The following is a 20,913-nucleotide window of genomic DNA, read 5'->3' as shown; positions in this document are numbered from 1 at the left end:
GCAACTTGTATTTATATATTTTTTTTTTCATAGAGTCTTTATTCAATAAAATATACACATTATTACAATATTAATACATTATAAAGAACACAAAGTATTAAAATATATTTTGTCCCGATAAACTATTCAATAATAGTTCCTCATCGGGTGTTCAGACATTAGTTTTCATTAATAATCAAATAAAAAGAGTACAGACATAATGCTGTATATGTATAAAATAATAAACATAAAAAATAGTTTAAAGATTGTGATTATTATATAGAATTTATTTTTTTTATAGTAAGAAAATAGAGTAAAATAATACAATTAAAATTAAAGAATAGCAATTTACTTGAATATATTTTAAATATAAGGAAAAATTAATCACATTTAAAAATAGTGTGCGCTCATAAATGTAATCAAAACAAGATAAAAAATAAAACAAAGTAAATCGAAAATTTCAATTCAAATCTACAGAAAAAATAAAAATAATAAGAATATTTAAAGTACCCAGTAAGTAGTAGTATAAAATTGTTAATTGTAAATAGGAAAGTTCCAGCTGTTTGGGTAATATAAAAGTTAGTGTTCCTAGTGGTCATACTTCAAGGAACCCAAAAACATTCTACGCAGATTCCTTTAAGAATAATGTGTCCTTCAATCCAATATCAAGAATGTGCAGATTATACAACAGCATTGAAATTTTTGAGACTGAATTGTAAACAATAAAGGTAAATAATAAGTGTAATAATAATAATAATAATAATAATAATAATAATAATAATAATAATAATAAAAATAATAATAATAATAATAATAGTGTAATACAATAAGTGTAACCTAAAAGTTTTTATGTTATTTAGGTATATACAAGATGCTCATTTTTACAATAATTTAAATTTGATAACTTACAATGCAAGTTTTGTTTTGTCGCTTATTTTATTTATTGTTTTTATTCGTTTTATATTAATTAATGCATTTTTTCGATAATTTAATTTTGATAATTTGTATTGTTAATTTTATTCGTATTTTGTATTAACGAATTAATTTTTACAATAATTTATAATGTTTATTTTATTAAAGTATGTATGTTATTAATGTTTACATGTAAATGATAAAAAATAAGTAGTGCCTATTTTTTATTTTAATATTTCTGTATATTATGTATTATTTTTTATTGTTTATAAACCAAATAAATAAATACATATAAATAAACTTCGCCGTGTGTTTTTAATAAGTACAGGTAAACGTCGTTTTGCGCCGGTTCGATTTACGCCGATCTACAATGAGGAAGTTCAGTGGTTTTTTTCAAAATTTAAATTTGTTAATAGACTGTTAAACTAAGTAAAAAAAAATATTTTTATATATCGTATTATCGGCGCTACGATTTTTCAAAGTTTTGTATTTCTGAAATAACTCCGCGTGTAACGTCAGAAGTTCATTTCCGCTTATTCTCATTCAGTTCTTCCCATTGGTCCAGAAGCGACAAGCATACCGGAAATCTTCCATAGCTCTCAGATCATAGGTCGATTCACATGAACCAGTGACGTCATTTAAAGTAGTGCGTTTTTATCAAAATATTTTTTATTATTTTTTCTGTACATTTTCAAGAAACTTGGCAGTACAATTTAATGCTCTAATTTTTACCCCACGTAAGAAAACATTTTTTGTATCCAATTTCCCGTAGGGCTGAAGTTCCTCATTACGCCGGTTGGTGCCGGGGTGGGATTCCTTGTTCGGCCGACACCAGACGACAATAGGCGCCGCGATTCTAATAGCAGACACACTTTTACACGTTGTTTTATTCTATTACCGTGTACGCGAGTAGCCTATTGTGTGTGTGAAATTGTTTCCGAGTTAGTTTTCGTTTCGTTTTTAAGAAAAATAAAAAGGCATGATTATATTTTTAATTGTATTATTATTAAAATTAAAAAAATATTAAAATATTTGTAGTTTATGCTATGATTCTGCAAGAAAGGAAGCAACAATCATAGCAAATGAAATTACGTGTATTTTCAAAAAAGTGTGAGATTTTAATTTAGTACCGACGAACTGGTGAGTTAGTATATTAAAAAAATAATTATTTATGGCAAGAGATTATTAACTATTTTGTAAACGAATTTAAACTGTATTTATTAAAGACATTTATAATTTATTTAGAATATATATAGGATATGTATTCATTAAACATGTTAGATTGTTCTTAGAATTTTGACACGGAACCTTCCATTATATTTGTTTCCATTTTCCGCTGATTTTTTTTACGCCGGTGTCTCTCGATGTAAAACGACGTTTACCCGAACTATTTTACTCAGTAGGGTGACAATTATGACAATGAGGAAGTTCAGTGTCTTTAAAAAAAAAATGGTTAATATACCATTAAACTAAGCCAAAATTTTATTTTTTATATATCGTATTATCGGCGCTATGATTTTTTCAAGTTTTGTATTTCTGAAATCTCTCGATCTCATAACTGTATAGGTTTACCCCCTGTACACTCCTCTGAATTCGGATTGAGGTCACTCCTCTACATTGCCTCTACTCAATATAACCTCCTGCCTATTCACCTTAAATCAATTTCTTACCAGTCTACGAATGGAAATCAAATTACACTAAAAAATCATTTCCTTAAATTATTTCTCGATAACCCTTGACCTATGTAAGTTAATGTTAAATGATATATTATAATTTGTTTTTAAAAAGGTTTCCGAGATTTGTCCATTTTTGTTTTAATTATGTTCAACTAAATGTATTTTTATCTGATAATCTTTAATTGTATCTATCTCAGAATGAGTTTGCTAACTCATGGGAACACAATTATGTTTTGTACATTTTTGTATTTTGAAAAAAAAAAAAAAAAAAATTCCGCGTGTGACGTCAGAGGTTGTTCTATGACAGTTCTTCCGATTGGTTCGTTTTCAGTGACCAAACCAGATATCCTTAAAAGCTTTCATATCACATGAACCAGAGACGTCATTCAATGTCGTGCGTTTTTATTAAAATATTTATTATGATTTTTTCGTACATTTTTAAGAAATTTTACCGTAAAATTGAATGCTCTAATTTTTAAGGCGCGCAAGAAAACATTTTTTGTATCCAATTTCCCATAGGGCTGAAGTCTCTCGAATATGGGTCATGGTTTTACAATGTTCGGGCTGTACATTGAAATTTTTTAATACCGAAAACCTGAAAGATTTTTGCCCGAATTTAGAGTTTGTAGAAGACTCATCCCCCAGTTCGACCCCTAGTAGTGCAAGATTGGTATACTCACATGCTTCTAAAGAGTTCTTCAATATCATTTCTGGGGCAGATTTTGTGGTAGAGAGCGTAGAACTTGTCGAAAGTAAAGGCATCTTTTTCTATAGTGTCCGACTTGCCGGACGGTAGGCCGAGGTCTGACAGGCACTGGTAAACCAATTTCTCCGTCTTGCCAGAGGCGAAGGTCCTCGCGACCACTTTCACGGGAACCTTTCCTTTGGGGTCTGTCAGGAAACCGAGGCGCATCCAACTGGAATACAACAATCATGTTTAATGATTCACATTTTGCGCCTGAGCGATAATAGTGGCATAAGTCCAAAATAGTCGTTTTTGAGTTAAACAGAAACATTCAGTAGGTAATGTGATTCTAAAAAACTGATGTGGCCTCAAAAGCAATGTTAATGTTGCACTATAATTTATTATTCAAATGAAAGAATCAATAGTAGCGGAATGATCAGTACGCCATTGTTATTCACGAAAACATCGAAAACTTGATGGCACAAGAGAGTCAACTTTAGGTTGTGCCATTATTTTGCGAAAGAATGTTAGTTTACTGATGGCGCAGATGCGAGTGTAACTCGGTTGTCAGATGGCAGAAGGGACCATTTGTATTTTTGTCTATGTTTAAGTTTTCAAAAGTTTTCATTAATATTTCTGTAAATACACGCAGAAAAAAAAAATCTGCGTCATTTAGAATGGTAATTAATTATTGAAATGCAAAACTAAAATATTTTAGTTTGTGGATTAAAGTCTTGAAATTGAGACGTATTTCAGCTCTTCTGAAAATTATTGAAAATTACAGATGGTCCCTTCTGCCATCTGACTACCGAACTGCTCTCCTATGAAAATGAGTTTTTTGAGTTGTGCCAATATTATTCCCGGGTGCGATTAAACTTTTTTTCACCTCTATTTTCACATCTATAACGACATATTTGTGTTCATTTTTAAACAACATCTTACTTTTTAGTGACTTTTTTGTATTTCAGATTGTTCTAAAATTGATTTTCGTATAGTTACATATTTATTACTATTAATAATACTAATTGTATTGCAATGATTTTCTTATCATTACAAAACGTTATATTTTTTAGTTACTTACTAGTTTTATAAATTTTTATAAGATAAGTAATTCCGGTTCTCATCAGGAAAAGCAATTAAGGTTTTTTTTTAAATAACAGAGACATAACAATAGCCCACATTGATATAATTCTACTGATAAACGTTATTTAGAAAACAAAAACACTTAATTTTTTAATGATACAACAAATTGTACAATATTTAAATGATGGCTAAAAATACACAAAAATAATTGTTATTATGATAATATCTAAAAACACAGACAATATTTAAATTGGTACCTAATTAATATTTATGGAAATAATAAATTAAATTCACCAAAAGCGATTGAAACAGCCAAGCGATAAAGTAAGAGCTTAATATAACATTATCTCTAAGCCATACCAATAACTATGCTGTATGATTAAAAATAATAATAGTCAGACAATAAAAAAAAAACAGTTGATTGGCTTTAAAATTAATTGCAGTATTGTTATTACTGTACCAAGTCCAAGCATAACTGATTTGAATAAAATTAATTTCATGCAGATGGAATGCAGTTATAAAGTATAAAGTTGCAACATGTAACAGATTTGATAAATAGCAATACGAATGCATTTCATATCCATAAGACTCATTTGGTCTTATACTGTAGGCATTTTGTATTGGTACACCAATCGCAGCGTATCTTGATCATTTGTGTTACATTAAGGTAAGATGATCAGTCTTACGCTACAGGTACTAGTCCAGGGACAATGAAATATTCTAGAGTAAAAACACCCTTTTAAATAAATATTTCAACTTGAATACATCAACCATGTCGGGAATCGAATCCGAGACCTCTTGCATGGTAAGCAAACGCGCTGACCATTACAGCACGAGGTCGACAACGAATTAAAATGAATCATTTTCACATTATCTTTTGTCATATTCATTCGTATTACATTTTATTGTTACGTATTTATTATTTTACATAATTATGTTCTTTCATTTTTATAAGATTTTACTTTTTTTTTTTTCTTAATATTACTTGTTTTTAATGTTTATTATGTCCTATTTATATATAAAAAACGCAAACATAAAAAGCTTAACATTATTAATATTCAAAGCATTACATTTGTTGTCAAATGTTTTATTAAATATTTGTAAATAAAAATATTTTATTATTTAATTTGATTTTTACATTTATTTTTTAATTGTTTTAAACTTTTTTAAACTAAATGTGTTAGATAATTTTTAGGTTACATTTTTGTTTCTAAATCTTGGGTCAAAAGTAATGTATGCAACCAAATATGTTTATATTATAAGTTTTGTAAAAGGCAATTTTGTCATATATGTTAATTTTTTTTTAAAAATATATTTTTTTAACACTCGAATTTTTAGGACCAGTTTTCTCTGAAAAGGTTGCTGTAATGTCTCGTTCAACAATGTTTTGAGTATGTCTAAATGCTTGCAGATAGGCTGGATTTCCTCCCTCGGGAGTGGTTCAGATCTAAATTAGTTGCAACAGAGGGAAAACATTATTGGTTCAGCCGGATGAATCTTACCCACATGATAAAGGTCTCAGCCCTTTTACTTCACAAAAGTCAACGGATGGAAGAGTTGAAGAGATTTGGATGTTTAAACATGGGCAATGGTGAAAAATGAAATGTGTAAAGTGGCCACTTAAACCAGCCAACGACAGGTCGTAAGCCCTGTAAATGCCTCGACTTTCATATTCCCTTCTCAAAAACGTTTTCCCTCTGTTGCAACAAATTTAGATCTGATACACACAGTTAGAGTGGGCCGATGATGTATGAAGTTTTTTATTTTTTTAGACGCCAAAGTGAAAGCGGGCTAAAAAGTTGCATTTTGGATCACATTGAACGTAAAAATAATTTGAAAAAAAAAAATCCATACTACTTTTGGCCCTCAACCTAGGTTTGAATATTATCACTTTGTTAATTATCTATATTGATTTATTTTTTTTAGTAAAGATATGACTTAATCACATTACAAATTCGAACACGTTTTAAAACTACCGAAATGCAAAAAGTTTACACTCCGCGGAACTGACTCCGTTGAGCGCCTGGCTAATATTGACGAACACGATGGCTCATTAAAACAATGCTACCCATTTATTACAAAACCAAGTGCAACTCACGCCCTTAGATGCTTATTTAATAAGGTTTATTGCACATTATAAAATTTAATTGGACCGACTTTATTACTTAAATACGAAATGACAGCCGGTTTAGCGCGGAAAATCGTCTTTTTTGAAAACTTCAAGCTCTGGTTGCGGGCCAAAAGTAGTATCGAAATTTTTTTTGCTGATATTTTTTGCATTCCGAGTAATCTAAAAGGCAACTTTTTAGCCTCCTTTCATTTCAAAATTTGGCAAAAAATTATCAGCCCACCCTAAGCGACGGGTATTTAAAAACAAAATTTACTTTAACAATGTTTTGAGTATGCCCAAATGTTTGCAAACAGGCTGTATTTCCTAACAGGTTATTGTGTGTCTTGTGACATCATATTGGGTTAGTGTCATGATGCTGTGGAAGTAGGTTGCTTGATAGTACAGCGGCAATGATTACATTGGGCCAGGTATGCATAGTGAGGGTGAACTGCAAAACACACGGTATTAGGACATAGTATAGTGAACTTACTGCTTCATTAGGTTAGTGCGCGGACAGACATTGCTTCCTTTATTGTTGTGTGTGATCAAACGCAGCCCGGCTTGCCACTCCTGTTGTTAGACAAATACAGCGGAGCATGCAAGGAAAAATACAACATGCAATAATATCAAATGCTAATTACTCCCAATAAATATAATTCAACAATATAAATCAATAAATGGCGTATGTGTTCAACAGGGAACCATCACATACTACGAATACCGATAAAAATATATGAAATGGATTTAGAATAATTAATTGTATTTTCAAAATCAATATGGATATTGTGGAAAAATGTTTTCATACATAAATTTAATAAAAATACGTTGCTAGAAAAACACGACATGTTTGGCCTTGATCGTTGTGACGTCAAGATTCGTGATAATGTTCTCAAGAAATTTCAATGGCCAGGAACAAATAAACATGACTCGTGACGTATTAGGGGCGTGGCCAATGGAATGACCATTTTTGCGGTAATTAAAAATTAAAAATTAAAAAATATTTTCTATGATACTGTGGAGGGCATCATCAAAGCTTATTGCATCGGATTACGCGTTGCGGGCCAAAGCGGTTTTCGGCTCTGCCAATTTCACGGCTTGTTTGTGATACCCTCCACAGAGCTCCCCTCAACTGTTTTGGAAACAAAGTACGAAATTATGTGAAAATAAATAAAACACTGAAGAGGAGCTGGTGGACGGGCGACACGAAATGCCAAGTTGAAATGTAAATGTTCTTCCGATGCACGACGTTTAGTAATTTGTCCGAGCTGACGTTGCATCGGATTACGCGTTGCGGGCCAAAGCGGTGTTTGGCTCGGCCAACTTTACGGCTTGTTGGTGATGCCCTCAACAATACTAATAATTGGCAAAAAAATATATACCGGACAGTATTTCATAGACCTTTATTACTAAAAAAAGTTTTGAAAAAACGTGATATTTCCCTATTCAGCAGCTGTTATGAATGTTATCCAAATTTTTAAACGAGTTTTACTATTTTATTGGTACAAACATAAGGCCAGACCAAAGCCAAAAACATAGGAACCTGGGAAGCCATTGAAGAACTGCAGGCGGTACCAAGAATGAAAACATCATAATATTTCCATTTGTATTTGGACCTAAATCTTTTAATAGTCTGCCAAAGAATGTTCGGGACATATCAAAATACTACAAATACAAGCAGAAAAAAAAAGAAAATACAATAGGGAAATCTACGAATACCGATAAAAACGTGTGAAATGGATTTGGAAAAATTGCTTGAATTTTCAAAATCAATATTTTTTAATTTTTTTTATTTGAAAAAAATTATTTATAAACCCTTACGGATTATTACATTCATTTTACACAAAATAATATATACATTTTTTATTTGTACTCTGTTGTTCAAAATAATATTTTTGACATCTTTTGAAAAGTTTGTCTGAGTCTTTTGTTTAGTTTTGTCTGGTAGTTTATTGTATAATTTCAGTCCCTGGTTCATTAGTCTTGATTGTCCTTGTCTTGTTTTAGAAAGTATGATATTGTGTAGAAATGTTTTTATACAAAATTAAAAAAAAAAACAAAATTGTTAAAAAATATGTCTTCACAAAAATGTGACATGTTCGGCCTTGACAATCGCGACGTAAAAATTCGTAACGATTTTCTTTTTAAATTTAAACAAGGTCACAAGCAAAGGTCAAAATTTTACCGAATTGTGACGTATTAGGGGCGTGGTCAATGCAATTAACCGTTTTCGAAGGAATTCAAAATTATAAATTAAAAATCATTTCCATAATAATAATAATGTATGGATAATTTATATAGCGCCATTTTTGTGAAAATCACCTCAAGGGCGCTGCTACTAATAAGTAGAAAAACATTTTTTTTTACTCGACAGAATTTCATAGAACCTTTTAATTTAAAATTGAAAAAAAAGTGATATTTCCCTATTAACCTAGAAACAATGGTCACCATCAAGCTACCTACACTAATACCCGTATGCATAGACGAAACTTAAGGTGAGGAAAGTACCCTAAAGAAACCCTAGCTTTAGTAGCGAATTCACGAATAATATTATTTAAGAATTCGATTATTTTACCGCTTGTCAGATTATTAAATAAAACGTGGATATTTTGTAAGTATTGCCAGGGCAGTCGAATTTTTTACCAGGCGTTCCATTAATGTGTATCAGTATAATATTAAACGGTATTAATTTACTTAATTACTAAATTATTATTTATCTCTTTTTTTTACGTTTGCCTAGTATAAGTACCTGTTTTTTTTTATAGTCCAGCCAGTAAAATTTATTTTGTTGTAAAACAAAACATTACATAACACACAATTATCCTATATTGTTCACGGTCTGGCAACATTACGCGGCGACTTCATGCATGCGCACGCGGGATGTCGGGTAGGGGGGGGGGACTTTTGGCCATAGTACGATATATGCAAAATTGGTTCTACACGCCTTCTGGTATATTATAATTCCACGATACTAAGGTACTGTAAAAAAACATGATTGGAAGACACCATGAAAAGAAATAAACTATTTGGATACACAACTATCTAAAATCTAAACTTATCTGGGCCCGTATGTATTACAATGGGAAGTTAACAGAGTTATGTATCTTAAATTGGCCACCGAGTAAGATTGAATTTTCTGTATGAAAAAATGAATATTTATACATGGGTGTCATACAGGTGCACATGTTTGACAGAAAACTCGATTTTACTTCATATATGGAGCCATAATCGGCAGAACAACGCAAGCGAGATTTTTGGCGAATAGCATTTTTTAAGGAAAAGTGTTCCTTATTGGCATCATAGCTCTATAAAATTCACCTGCTACATTTAAGGAAATTCATTTGTTTAATTTATTATAAGAAAACAACAGCCATTCTAACAACAAAAAAAACAATAGTTACAAATAAACAAAAATTATAGGCCAACTATAGTTTTCTATGTGTTACTTCGCATCATTCCACTCTTAAAAAAAATAAAATATTACGACATATTATTTTTAAGTTACGATAATATAGGCGGTTACGTTAGCTCACACCACGTCAAGAGTTATAGGCAAAACAGCGTTATCGCCACTATCTTAAAAGCGGAAGGTATTTAAACAATGAGGAAGTTCAGTGGTTTTTAAAAATAAAAAAAATTGTTATAGACTGTTAAACTAAGTCAAAAAAATTTTTTTTTCAATTTTTTTTATATAGTATTATCGGCGCTACGATGTTTCAAAGTTTTGTATTTCTGAAATAACTCCGCGTGTAACGTCAGAGGTTCATTTCCGCTTATTCTCATTCAGTTCTTCCCATTGGTCCAGAAGCGACAAGCGGACCGGAAATCTTCCCTAGCTATCAGATCATAGGTTGATTCACATGAACCAGTGACGTCATTGAAAGTAGTGCGTTTTTATCAAAATATTTTTTATTATTTTTTCTGTACATTTTCAATGAACTTTGACGTACAATTTAATGCTCTAATTTTTACCCCGAGTAAGTAAACATTTTTTGTATCCAATTTCCCGTAGGGCTGAAGTTCCTCATTTGGCTGTCATTTTAGTATTGGCAGTCACCAACCATTATAAATCCCATTTATCGAATTATTAAAAAAATATATATATGATCATATTACAACAGAGATGAAGAACATTTAAGAGAAGGTAATATAGAAGTCCAGGCATCTACAGGGCTTATGACCTGTCAATGGCTGGTTTAAGTGGCCACTTTACACACTGTGTAACATTCACCATTCTGCCTATATTTGAACATCTATATTCCTTCAATTCTTTCATCTGTTGATGTTCGTGAAGTTAAAGAGCTGAAACCTTTATTTATGCAGGTGAGATTCAACGAATTGAATTATTTCACCTACATACTAGGCAACGCCTGAAAATATTATTTTTTCAATTTCTATACTTCTTCATGGACCAGGTAATTTATCAACAATATTTTGAGTTTGTCCAAATTTTTGTAGACAAGGACTGGATTCAACTCCCTGGGGAGCTGTTTATATTAACATATTACAACAAAGATGAAGAACATTTAAGAGAAGGTAATATAGAAGTCCAGGCATCTACAGGGCTTATGACCTGTCAATGGCTGATTTAAGTAGCCACTTTACACACTGTGTAACATTCACCATTCTGCCAATATTTGAACATCTATATTCCTTCAATTCTTTCATCTCTCTTAAATGTTCTTCATCTCTGTTGTAATATGTTAATATAAACAGCTCCCCAGGGAGTTGAATCCAGTCCTTGTCTACAAAAATTTGGACAAACTCAAAATATTGTTGATATATATATGGAACAAAAAATTAAAAAAACCTTCTCCTGCACAATTCACTATTTGTCGCTTGCGTTGTTCTGCCGATTATGGCTCGATATGTAATCGGGGCTTTAGTGTCTACTGGTTTGGCCCAAACTATTTAATCTATATAATAGTTACAATTCTGAGAAAAAGATGCGTAGAAGACATTCCTTTGTTTTTTTTTATCTATTCAAAGGTGAATATTCTTTTCGAACAAAAACCTAATTCAACAAATAGAAACATACATTTTCATATTTCAAAAATGTTATTTTTTCAAAAGGCATCGAAACTTGTTCGGACGAAGTTCTGATGAATTAAATTGTGTCCTCTGATATAATACATTTCTACATTTTTAAAAATAATTCTCAATATTTTTGAGATTTTCAAACCAAGATTACCACTTACCAAAATTTTATGAAACAAATAATATTAAAATTTCAATCAAATTCATGTATAAAAACATGCACAATTAACTTAAGATACAGAAAAAAATAATTACCCCCTAAAACAGAATAATATATAGTTATGATAATATGTACATACATATTTGTAACCATGCTTAACAACGTTTATATTATAAAAAGGCAGAAAGCACATTCATGCATTATAACTTAATACACATTAAGCCCATATTCCTGCAACACCCAGATTGCACTTACTGCTTTTTCAGACATGTCATTGGGCAAAAGTTGTTTGCTTTTCCATTGTGGGTTATTTTCCGAAGCCCGTCCAGCCACACCTAGTCACAGGAAATTGGACTTTAATATTTTTCATTGTGACATCTGATCTGTTGTATACATGAGTTATGTTTGTGGTCAAAAGGAAGATAAATATTTTTCCCAACCACTTATGTTCTTTGCAAAATGACTAAAACATTAGTTTGTTTATTTTTGTTCTCACTAATTAATTTAAATTGATTATTGATGTAGTGTTTACGAGTAAACATAATCATTTGCGTTTTTTTTGTTTATGTTTTTTAGTTTTAATTTTTGTGATTCTGAAGTCATTTTTAAATGTCAAGGAGAATTATAGGTACTAAATTTAAACATATTCGAATTAGCATTGTGAACGTCCCAAATCAATTACGGAAAAGGGATGTAATAATTTTTTAATTTTCCACGTTAAACAATTAGAATATTTTGTTTAAAGTCACGAATTAAATTAATATGCTGACGAGTTTTGGTATGGTTCCAAAGCATACAAATATACTATTTTAATGTTAGTTGATTTATTTAATTTATTTTAGAGTTGATTCCTAATTCTGACACATGTTTTAATCCTCTTACCAAGGTTATCAACTTTACTAAGGAATGGGTCGAAACTCTTATAAATAAATTTCATTTATGTTTTCCTTAATTCCTACATTTCATATTATGATAAATATAAAAATTATTTTTTTTCACCACAACAACAGGCCAGGAGGTCTAATTACAGTGGTGAATTACAGCACAGAATACCCAGGCTTGAGAAAAACAACTTTTATTAGTGTTTTCGCCGGGAATCGAACCCGGAAACTTTCGTGTGTGAGTTTATCATCTTAGCCATTACTCCTCGGCCGCCATCAATTGCCAGCCAAATACTTATTATGACAGAACTATTCGAGTATTCCCTAGCTGCAACGCCCTGATATTGAAATTATGAAAATATTATGATAAATAGCACGTTTAATAATCGATTACGACAGATTTGAATAACCGATTATTGTTAAAAAAAATAATCGGTTAAAAATGTATATTTTTTAAACTAAATTACAACAAATCGTCGTGATTGTAGAACAACGACCCATGTGATTTTCTTCAACTTTACATAAGAGCGGTTTGAATTGTTTTTTGACACTTTATGTCAGAACTTGATAAATACTAAAGTATATCCTTTGATACTTGGGTTAGTTACGAGTATATATTTATTTTTTCAAACCTGGAATAAAGCCTTTATACAGGGTGTTCTTTAAACCCTGTCGCATCCGAAACCACGATGATCAGTGTGAGCAAGAAGACATATTGGCACATAAAAATATTTTTTTAGAACGAATAAAATTTATAAAAATAAAATATTAAAAAAAACAAATGGTTGCTAACTTCTGCAGAGGAGAAACGAGGAGAGGGGAGGGGGGAGTCTGACACATCGTTAATCGCGCGGCCGCGCCCCCCTCGCTTCTCCCCTGCAGAAGTAAGCAATCATTTGGTCTTTTTCATATTTTATTTTTACAAATTTTCTTTATTCTAAATATTTTTTCAAATATGCTAATATGTCTTCTTGTTCAAACTGATCATCGTGGTTTCGGATGTGACAGGTTTTGAAGAACACCTGTATAACCATTTTAAGATCAAATATAAAAGAAAGTTGATGTCGCATTTTTCGAATATCCATTGTTGTTCTACGATCACGAAGAAATAACTAATTAAATAGGGAAATATTACATACTACGAATACCGATAAAAGTATAAGAAATGGATTTAGAATAATCAATTGTATTTTCAAAGGTTACTGTGGAGAAAAATTTTCATGTTTAACTTTTTTTTTTTTAAATATGTAATATGTCACTAGAAAAACGCGACATATTTGGCATAGATAGTTTGTGACGTCAAGATTCGTAACGATGTTCTAAAAAAATATGAACGGTCAGGAACAATGTTGAAAATAAACACAAATCGTGACGTATTAGGGGCGTGGCCAATGCAATGACCGTTTTTGCGGTAATTCAAAATTACAAATGTAAAAATATTTTTTATGCTACTTAGTGGCAAAATATTTTTTTTTTGCTATACAGTATTTCATAGATTCTTACTACTTTTAAAATGTAAAAAAAGCGTGATATTTCCCTATTAATAACAGATATAAGAAACTTTAAAAATATTTTATTGTAAAAATAACCTATTATTTTGATAAAAATATTTTATTGGCATAATCGATTACGCCTATTACTAGTTGGTAGAAGGTACTCGTATACCGCTTGACCATCCAGTTCCTAGTTCGACATTGACAATAAATCATGATGGATTAATAAGGTTATGCAGATAATGTGTTACCTTGGCGGTAGCGGCGTCAGGACACACAACATGTTGCATATTAATATTGATATAATCGGTTCCACTGCATATCGTGAGAGATTTGTCTTCCAGAGTTTCGCCATGCTTGTTCAGCAGATTGTAACTCAGCTTCGAATCCTGAAAACAAGTTATATTAACAATATTTTAAGTGTGTCTAAATATTTGTAGACAACCCCCTGGGGAGTTATCGAGAATTGATATACATTACAGCAAAGAGGGAAAATATTTTTGACAAGGGAATGTGGACGTCTAGGCATTTAAAGGGGTTATGACCTGTCATTTGCTGGTTTAAGTGGCCACTTTAAATACTGCATAACATTAATAATTCTGCCTGTGTTTGGGCATCCATATATGTATCTTCAATTCTTCCACCTGCTGATTTTTGTGAAGTAAAAGAGTTGAAACGTTTATTGATGTAGATGAAATATTTCACTAGGGGTGATATTCTAAACGCTTTCGCGACCGTAGAAAACACTTTTATCTCACGTATTTTGTATGTAAATTCACTCCCGTGCTCCAATCCTTTTCTTAAATATTCCAACCTTTTACAAAACATCTCTTTTCTCTTCCTTAATATCTCCCCCTTTCCTCTTTCCTCTGTAATCCCTTTTCCCATATAGTAATAGTATTGAAGGTAAATTACGAACAAATACAGTTATTTCTATTTTTGTATATCTTAAGCTTTTTTTTATTTAAATTTCTAATGAATATGTTTTGTGACTTGAATTATATAAATAAAACTTTTATTTTATTGGTTGCAATTTGGCAATAAACCCGCTAATGCACCATTTACATTATGTACAAAAAGTTAAATAAAAACTTAATGATTATTCGTTGTTTACATAATGCAGCAGTGGCGAGCCGTGATTTATTTTATAGGTAATCTACCAAAATTGTTTATTAATTTGTTCATACGTATACGAGTAAGTACATAAAATTAAGTAAGTAAAATAATAAATTACAATTTTTTCTGTGGTTCTGTGAAAATCAACTCAAATAACAGCTTTATTCTATACTTTTTTGATACAATACTCGTACAAAAGTTTATTAAATAATACCACAATGACATTCAGCAGATATTTCCATTATGATTTAAACGTTGACACTGAGCACTGCCCGATCCCCTTTAAAATGAATAATGCCAAAAACGGCCACTGCAAACGCCATAATATGTCCTGTGTGATACATAATAATATGTCAACGGTATCCTATCAAAGAAAAATTGTCCTTCGGAAATAATGTTCGAAATACTAGTTTCCGATTAGAGAATCTTCAAATAATATTTGTAATCTACAAGCTAGTTTTAGTAATAAAAAACGTGACTAGGTTTAAGGCGTAAAATAAAGTATAATTTTTGTATGGAGAATTAAGCTGAGGTAATTGGCTAGTTTCACCGTTCACTGAAAACGGGCTGGGGACGCACTTTAAAGATATTTTTTTTGTAGGAAGATATAAACGGTGGTGGTGATTTTTAATAAATGATAATTATTTTATTTATTTTCCCATAAACATGGTTCTTATAAAACATTATTATGGAAAGTCAAATATAATGGTTAGCTGTGCATAGTCGACTATTTAGACGATTCGCCCCTGTAATAAAGTCTGCTTTATCGTTAACAGCTTGAATCTTGAAAGATTATTATTTGTTTACATTTAAATTTGTGAGTCGAATGCGTTGTGTTTAAAGTTTTAAACCGTGCCTCGTATCCAAGTGAGATTTGAAACGTAAGCATAGTAAATGGGATATGTAAAGAATGTGTTTATAGAGCAATAAATGTCCAGATAAACCAGACAGCGTAAACGATCACGAAATTCTTTATATACATAAATCTAAATTTCCATTTCTTCGTATTACAATGGAGAAGTTAAATGCTACTCGAATTTGCACGTACATAATGTTTTCATAAACATCAATGACATATTTTTTAAATTTTATTTTATTTATTGAAATAAACGACACTTAGTTCCTTTTAGATATTAGTTACAAATACAGTTAAATATACATACATGTAGTTGTAAGTTATACAGAGCGTTATAAACTATGTAAAAAAAATATTACTAGTTATAAACGATAAAAAATGATAATTTGGTGTTAGAAATACTTTGAACCAGATAAAAAAACTAAGAAAACAATTTTGAATAACACTAAACGATTATTTTTCAAATTATATGTATTATTATTTAAAACTAATACTTAGGTAAATAGTATATATTTATGTATGAAAATATATAATGATGTAAAAAAAATTATAAAGATAAATATTTTGTACTTGCAAATAAATTGAAGAAAAGAAACGAAAAAATAAAAAAAAACACTAATAAAGGAGTTTTAACAATTTTGAACAATGGTAACAAATATTTATCTAGAACTATTATTTATCCATTTATCCTTCCATAAAAGGGGTTGTTATGATGTGTAGCTGCAGCGGATCCAGACCTTATTAATTTAATTGTAAGGTAAAAAATGCAGGTACAATTAATTGAAATAGGGCGTTTTCTCAAATTGGGATTAACTTCAAAATATATTAAGTATTTAGAGCGGATTTCAAAGATTCTAATGATATAACTATCAAAGTATAAAAATCTCACTTTCATTTATAATTTAGGGATTTAAAAACGAATACATACAAAACGGCTCGCAGTTGGTATCACGTCACTTTGACGTCACACGTCATGCCCGCCGAGTGCGTTTCTAACGAACATTACATTACAGGTATAGCGCGGTAACGTAACACGTGCCTTTAGTCCCATAGGGCGTGAAACGCCTCGTTTTCACGTGTTTCGAATACGCGTATTTTAAACCAGTGTACACAATTTTTCATACTGTTATTACGATGATTTTTTGCTTATTTAGTAATATTAAAAAATACGTTATTTTCAGATATTATTAGTTTCAATTTAAAACGTGAAGATATAAAACAAAATAAAATCTGGAAATGTATTTATTACCTTTGGTACTCCCCCTGCTCTGATGTCGCTCACTTGACAAAGTTCGATGACGTCACCTTCCTGAAAAAAAAGAAATACTTTGATTAATAAAATACGACCAATTTCTTAAAATCATTACATCTAGCAGACGCAAAGGAGAGGATCAAAATCAGATATAATTTTCTCCGCATTCAGTTTTAAGATCTTTCAGATTTTATGTTTACAATGATAATGACGATATATGAGGGAATGCAGGATTGGGATTTATTAAGGACAAAATAAAGGGGCGTGGCAATAATTGGGACATGTAGAACGAATGGACGGCGAAAGAAGGTGTAAAGAGAAGGTTGATTAATAATGAAAACTAGGAAGATAGAAAGACATAGCATTGATTAAATTAAATAAATACTTGGAAATGGGCGTATCAAAAGAGAATGATCGGCCGATGTGCATAAAATGCATGAATGCACGCATAATAAGTATGATCGGTATGTAGAGATAAAGTAGCGTGGCGTTTTATCTTCTCTGCCTATCTTATCTTCACGGGGAAACGGCGTGATGGTGTTTTGTGCCGTGAGATAATTATAAAATATATAATGAATAAAAAATATTAGTAGGTGGCAAAAAAAATAATGGTCGGTCGCATTAATTGCATTTGTGAGAGCTCAAAAATTATATGTGATATTTCTCAAATTCTCAAGCCTGGGTGTTCTGTGTTGTAATTCGCCACTGTAATTGGGGCTCCTAGCCTGTTGCGGTGCAAAAAAAAGGGAATATTATTATTTTTTTAAACTTCACCAAAAATTCGACATATGAGTAAGTGTCAAAAAATGAGAAAGGACGACTGCTTTGACTAGATATATATTATTACGTACATCCTATGAAAATTGTTAAGATGTGAAATTCACAAACATTAGGCAGAATGGTTAATATTACAGTGATCAAATCAGTCAATGACAGGTCATGCTGGTTTAAGTACTTAGATTTTCACATTTCCCAATAATTATGCTCGTCGTACAATAAAAACTTTAGCACGATATATTTTTTCAACGAAACAAAATAATGTTTTAAAAAATACCTCTAAATTGCGACGAAGAAGACGTCACAAGAGCAGAAATTTTAGTTGCTATTTTTTATTTAATTTATTAGTTTTCTTTCTTTTATTATTCATTATATTATAAATTTATGCGTATTTGTGTATGCATATATGTTTATGTGTATATGTATGTATGTATGTACATATATATATTTGTATACATAACAATATCATACATATGAAACAAGGTTTAAAAAAAAGATAAGATTACCAATGAGGAGAAAAACAGAATCTCAAAACTCATTGTACAAGAGATTGAAGCTGTACAATGAGTTAGCTGAAGGAATAAGGGAGATGGAAAAGATTGAAATATTTAAAATTCATTAAAAAAAATACGTTAATGAGAAATTTTGATAAAAAATGTAATGTTATTAAAAATTTATATTAGTTTTTAAGATGTTATAAACTAACTTAATAAAGCAAAAAAAAAAAAAAATATCAATAAATAAATAAATGTGTGTACGCATGCCACGCAAATCCACCCCCCAAAAATTTTATCAAGTGCATGTGTCACCTTTTGTGGGGTGTTACCGGTAAAATTACCGGGCCGGGTGAATTGGCGTGGCATGCGTGAAAGGGGTCTTTGTACTCGTAGATGTATGTATGTATGTTGTATGTGTACATTTAAATTCATTTTTATTTCTTTTTGCATTGTTTTATATTAGCTTACTCTTTCTTCTTCCTTTATCTCTTCCTTCCCTGTTTTCCCACCCCACTTCCTTTCACTCTTAGCAAACTGTACCTACGTCTTGTTCCTATATGAAACCTGGATTGGTCTTGTTATTTGTTGTTATTCTGTCTCCTTTGCGGGTCACAATCTGGGCGATCGGTTTGCTTCATCAGTCTCCACCCGTCTCCATCCTCCGCTCGTCTCTTCAACTCGGCGTACCCGCTACAATGCATGCAGGAGATAATCTGGTCCGTGTAGCTTAAACGGGGTCATCCTCTGTAATTTGCGCCTCCGCGCATATCCTCCGCAATCTCCAAATCCGGCCTGGGTGTCTTATGTTATGGCCTATCCATTTGGCTCGCTGTTGTGGAAGTTTATTGAGCGAGCAACTAGGACTCCCCAGTAGGGTGAGCTGATGTTGTATGAAGTTTCTTATTCTTTTAGACATCAAATTCAAAGGGGTCTAAAAAGTTGCATTTTTGACACATTGAACGTAAAAATTATTAAAAAAAATATTCCATACTACTCTTGGCCCTCAACCGAGGTTTGAAATTTATAGCTGTCTGAACATTTTGTTAATTATCTATATTGATAAAATATTTTTTTGGTAGTAAAGATATAACTAAATCACATTACAAATTCAAATACGTTTTAGAACTACCGAAACGCAATAATTTTACACTCCGCGGAACTGATTCCGTTGAGCGCCTGGCTAATATTGACGAAAACAATGGCTCATTAAAACAATGCTACCCATTTATTACAAAACAAAGTGCAACTCACGCCCTTAAATACTTATTTAATAAGGTTCAATGCACATTTGAAAATTTAAATGGACTGATTTTCTTACTTAAATACGAAATGACAGCCGGTTTAGCGCGAAATTTTGACTTTTTTGAAAACTTCAAGCTCTGGTTGAGGGCCAAAAGTAGTATCAAATATTTTTTTAAATATTTTTTGCATTCCGAGTAATCCAAAGGGCAACTTTTCAGACCACTTTCATTTCAAAATTCGGAGAATAAAAAATATCAGCCCACCCTACTCCCCAGCCTTGTTCAATACCTCGGTGTTTCCAACATGTTCCGACCGATGAATCTCCAACACGCGCCTGTAGCACCACGTTATTCTGTGTTTATTCATATTACTGTGTTAGTTTCATGAAATTATTAGTATTTATTATTTTCTATTTTTTTAATGCCTTCATAATCCAAGTTATTTCCTTATCTCTGTTTAGATTTGGATATTGGTATTTCAATTAGCTCCGGATTGTCCTCATAGTATTGTATATTAGTAGATGCAAACATTAGATTATCTAGATGCTAAAGGTTGTTATCTATTTATATGGTTGTTGTGTACAATATACGTACTAAGGCGGATCTACGCGCAGGCCAATACGTTGGCCTGTACGTATTGGCCAACGCATTAGCCATCGTGTAGAGGTAGCTATTTGTGGCTGGCAGAGATAGCACAGTTGGAGAGCAAGGGAAGAAGATCGGCAAGAGCAGAGGAGACTCCTGGATACAGCAAAGGCCCCCCGGGGTAGTCGAGCTTATGATGATGATGAGAGTTAGCACACGCGCTGGCACTTGTGATTAGTCTGGTGTCGGTTTTTTAACACATATCGAAGTGCGCTGGCCGAGCGCTGGTAATCGCATACACACGTTGGTCAAGCTTTTAATACGCTAGGAGCTACCGGAGAGTAGAACTTGTTTTGTGCGCTTTTGACGTCCGCACATTGGCCCGCATCGGCAGACATTGATTTTGTTGCCAATACGCGCGCCAGCGTACTGGCCAGCGTATCGGCCAGCGTGCAGAGCCGCCTTTAGTCCAATACTGGAGCAACCCGGATTCTACGCTGGCACCGCTAGGCCCAATTTACACGTATCTTCCCAATACTTCCGGCCCGGTAAACTTAGGGTGGGTGGATACAAGTT

At 31.8% G+C, this 20,913-nt stretch overlaps 1 protein-coding gene across 3 annotated transcripts in view; it reads right to left on the bottom strand.

Annotated features, from left to right (window-relative positions):
* LOC148284658 (1-phosphatidylinositol 4,5-bisphosphate phosphodiesterase-like) overlaps positions 1 to 20,913 on the bottom strand; it is an 87,344-nt gene that overhangs the window by 11,359 nt on the left and 55,072 nt on the right. Inside the window, exons 4-8 of one of the 3 annotated variants that reach the window (XM_088236979.1) lie at positions 17,235 to 17,294; positions 14,265 to 14,402; positions 11,895 to 11,974; positions 6,936 to 7,015; positions 3,248 to 3,484 (exon numbers count right to left, since the gene is read on the bottom strand). In XM_088236979.1, the coding sequence (XP_088093105.1) occupies positions 3,248 to 3,484; positions 6,936 to 7,015; positions 11,895 to 11,909 (332 nt within the window). In that variant the 5' untranslated portion in view covers positions 11,910 to 11,974; positions 14,265 to 14,402; positions 17,235 to 17,294. The remainder of the gene's footprint in view (positions 1 to 3,247; positions 3,485 to 6,935; positions 7,016 to 11,894; positions 11,975 to 14,264; positions 14,403 to 17,234; positions 17,295 to 20,913) is intronic. The other 2 variants (XM_088236971.1, XM_088236964.1) reach the window with 2 other exon arrangements.

The sequence above is a fragment of the Micrasema longulum genome, unplaced genomic scaffold (genome assembly GCF_059751315.1).
Source record: "Micrasema longulum isolate JH-2025_06_02 unplaced genomic scaffold, ASM5975131v1 h1tg000098l, whole genome shotgun sequence".
NCBI lineage: Eukaryota > Metazoa > Arthropoda > Insecta > Trichoptera > Brachycentridae > Micrasema > Micrasema longulum.
The sequence above is the reverse complement of the archived record's forward strand: the minus strand, read 5'-3'. Positions and strand labels throughout refer to the sequence as shown.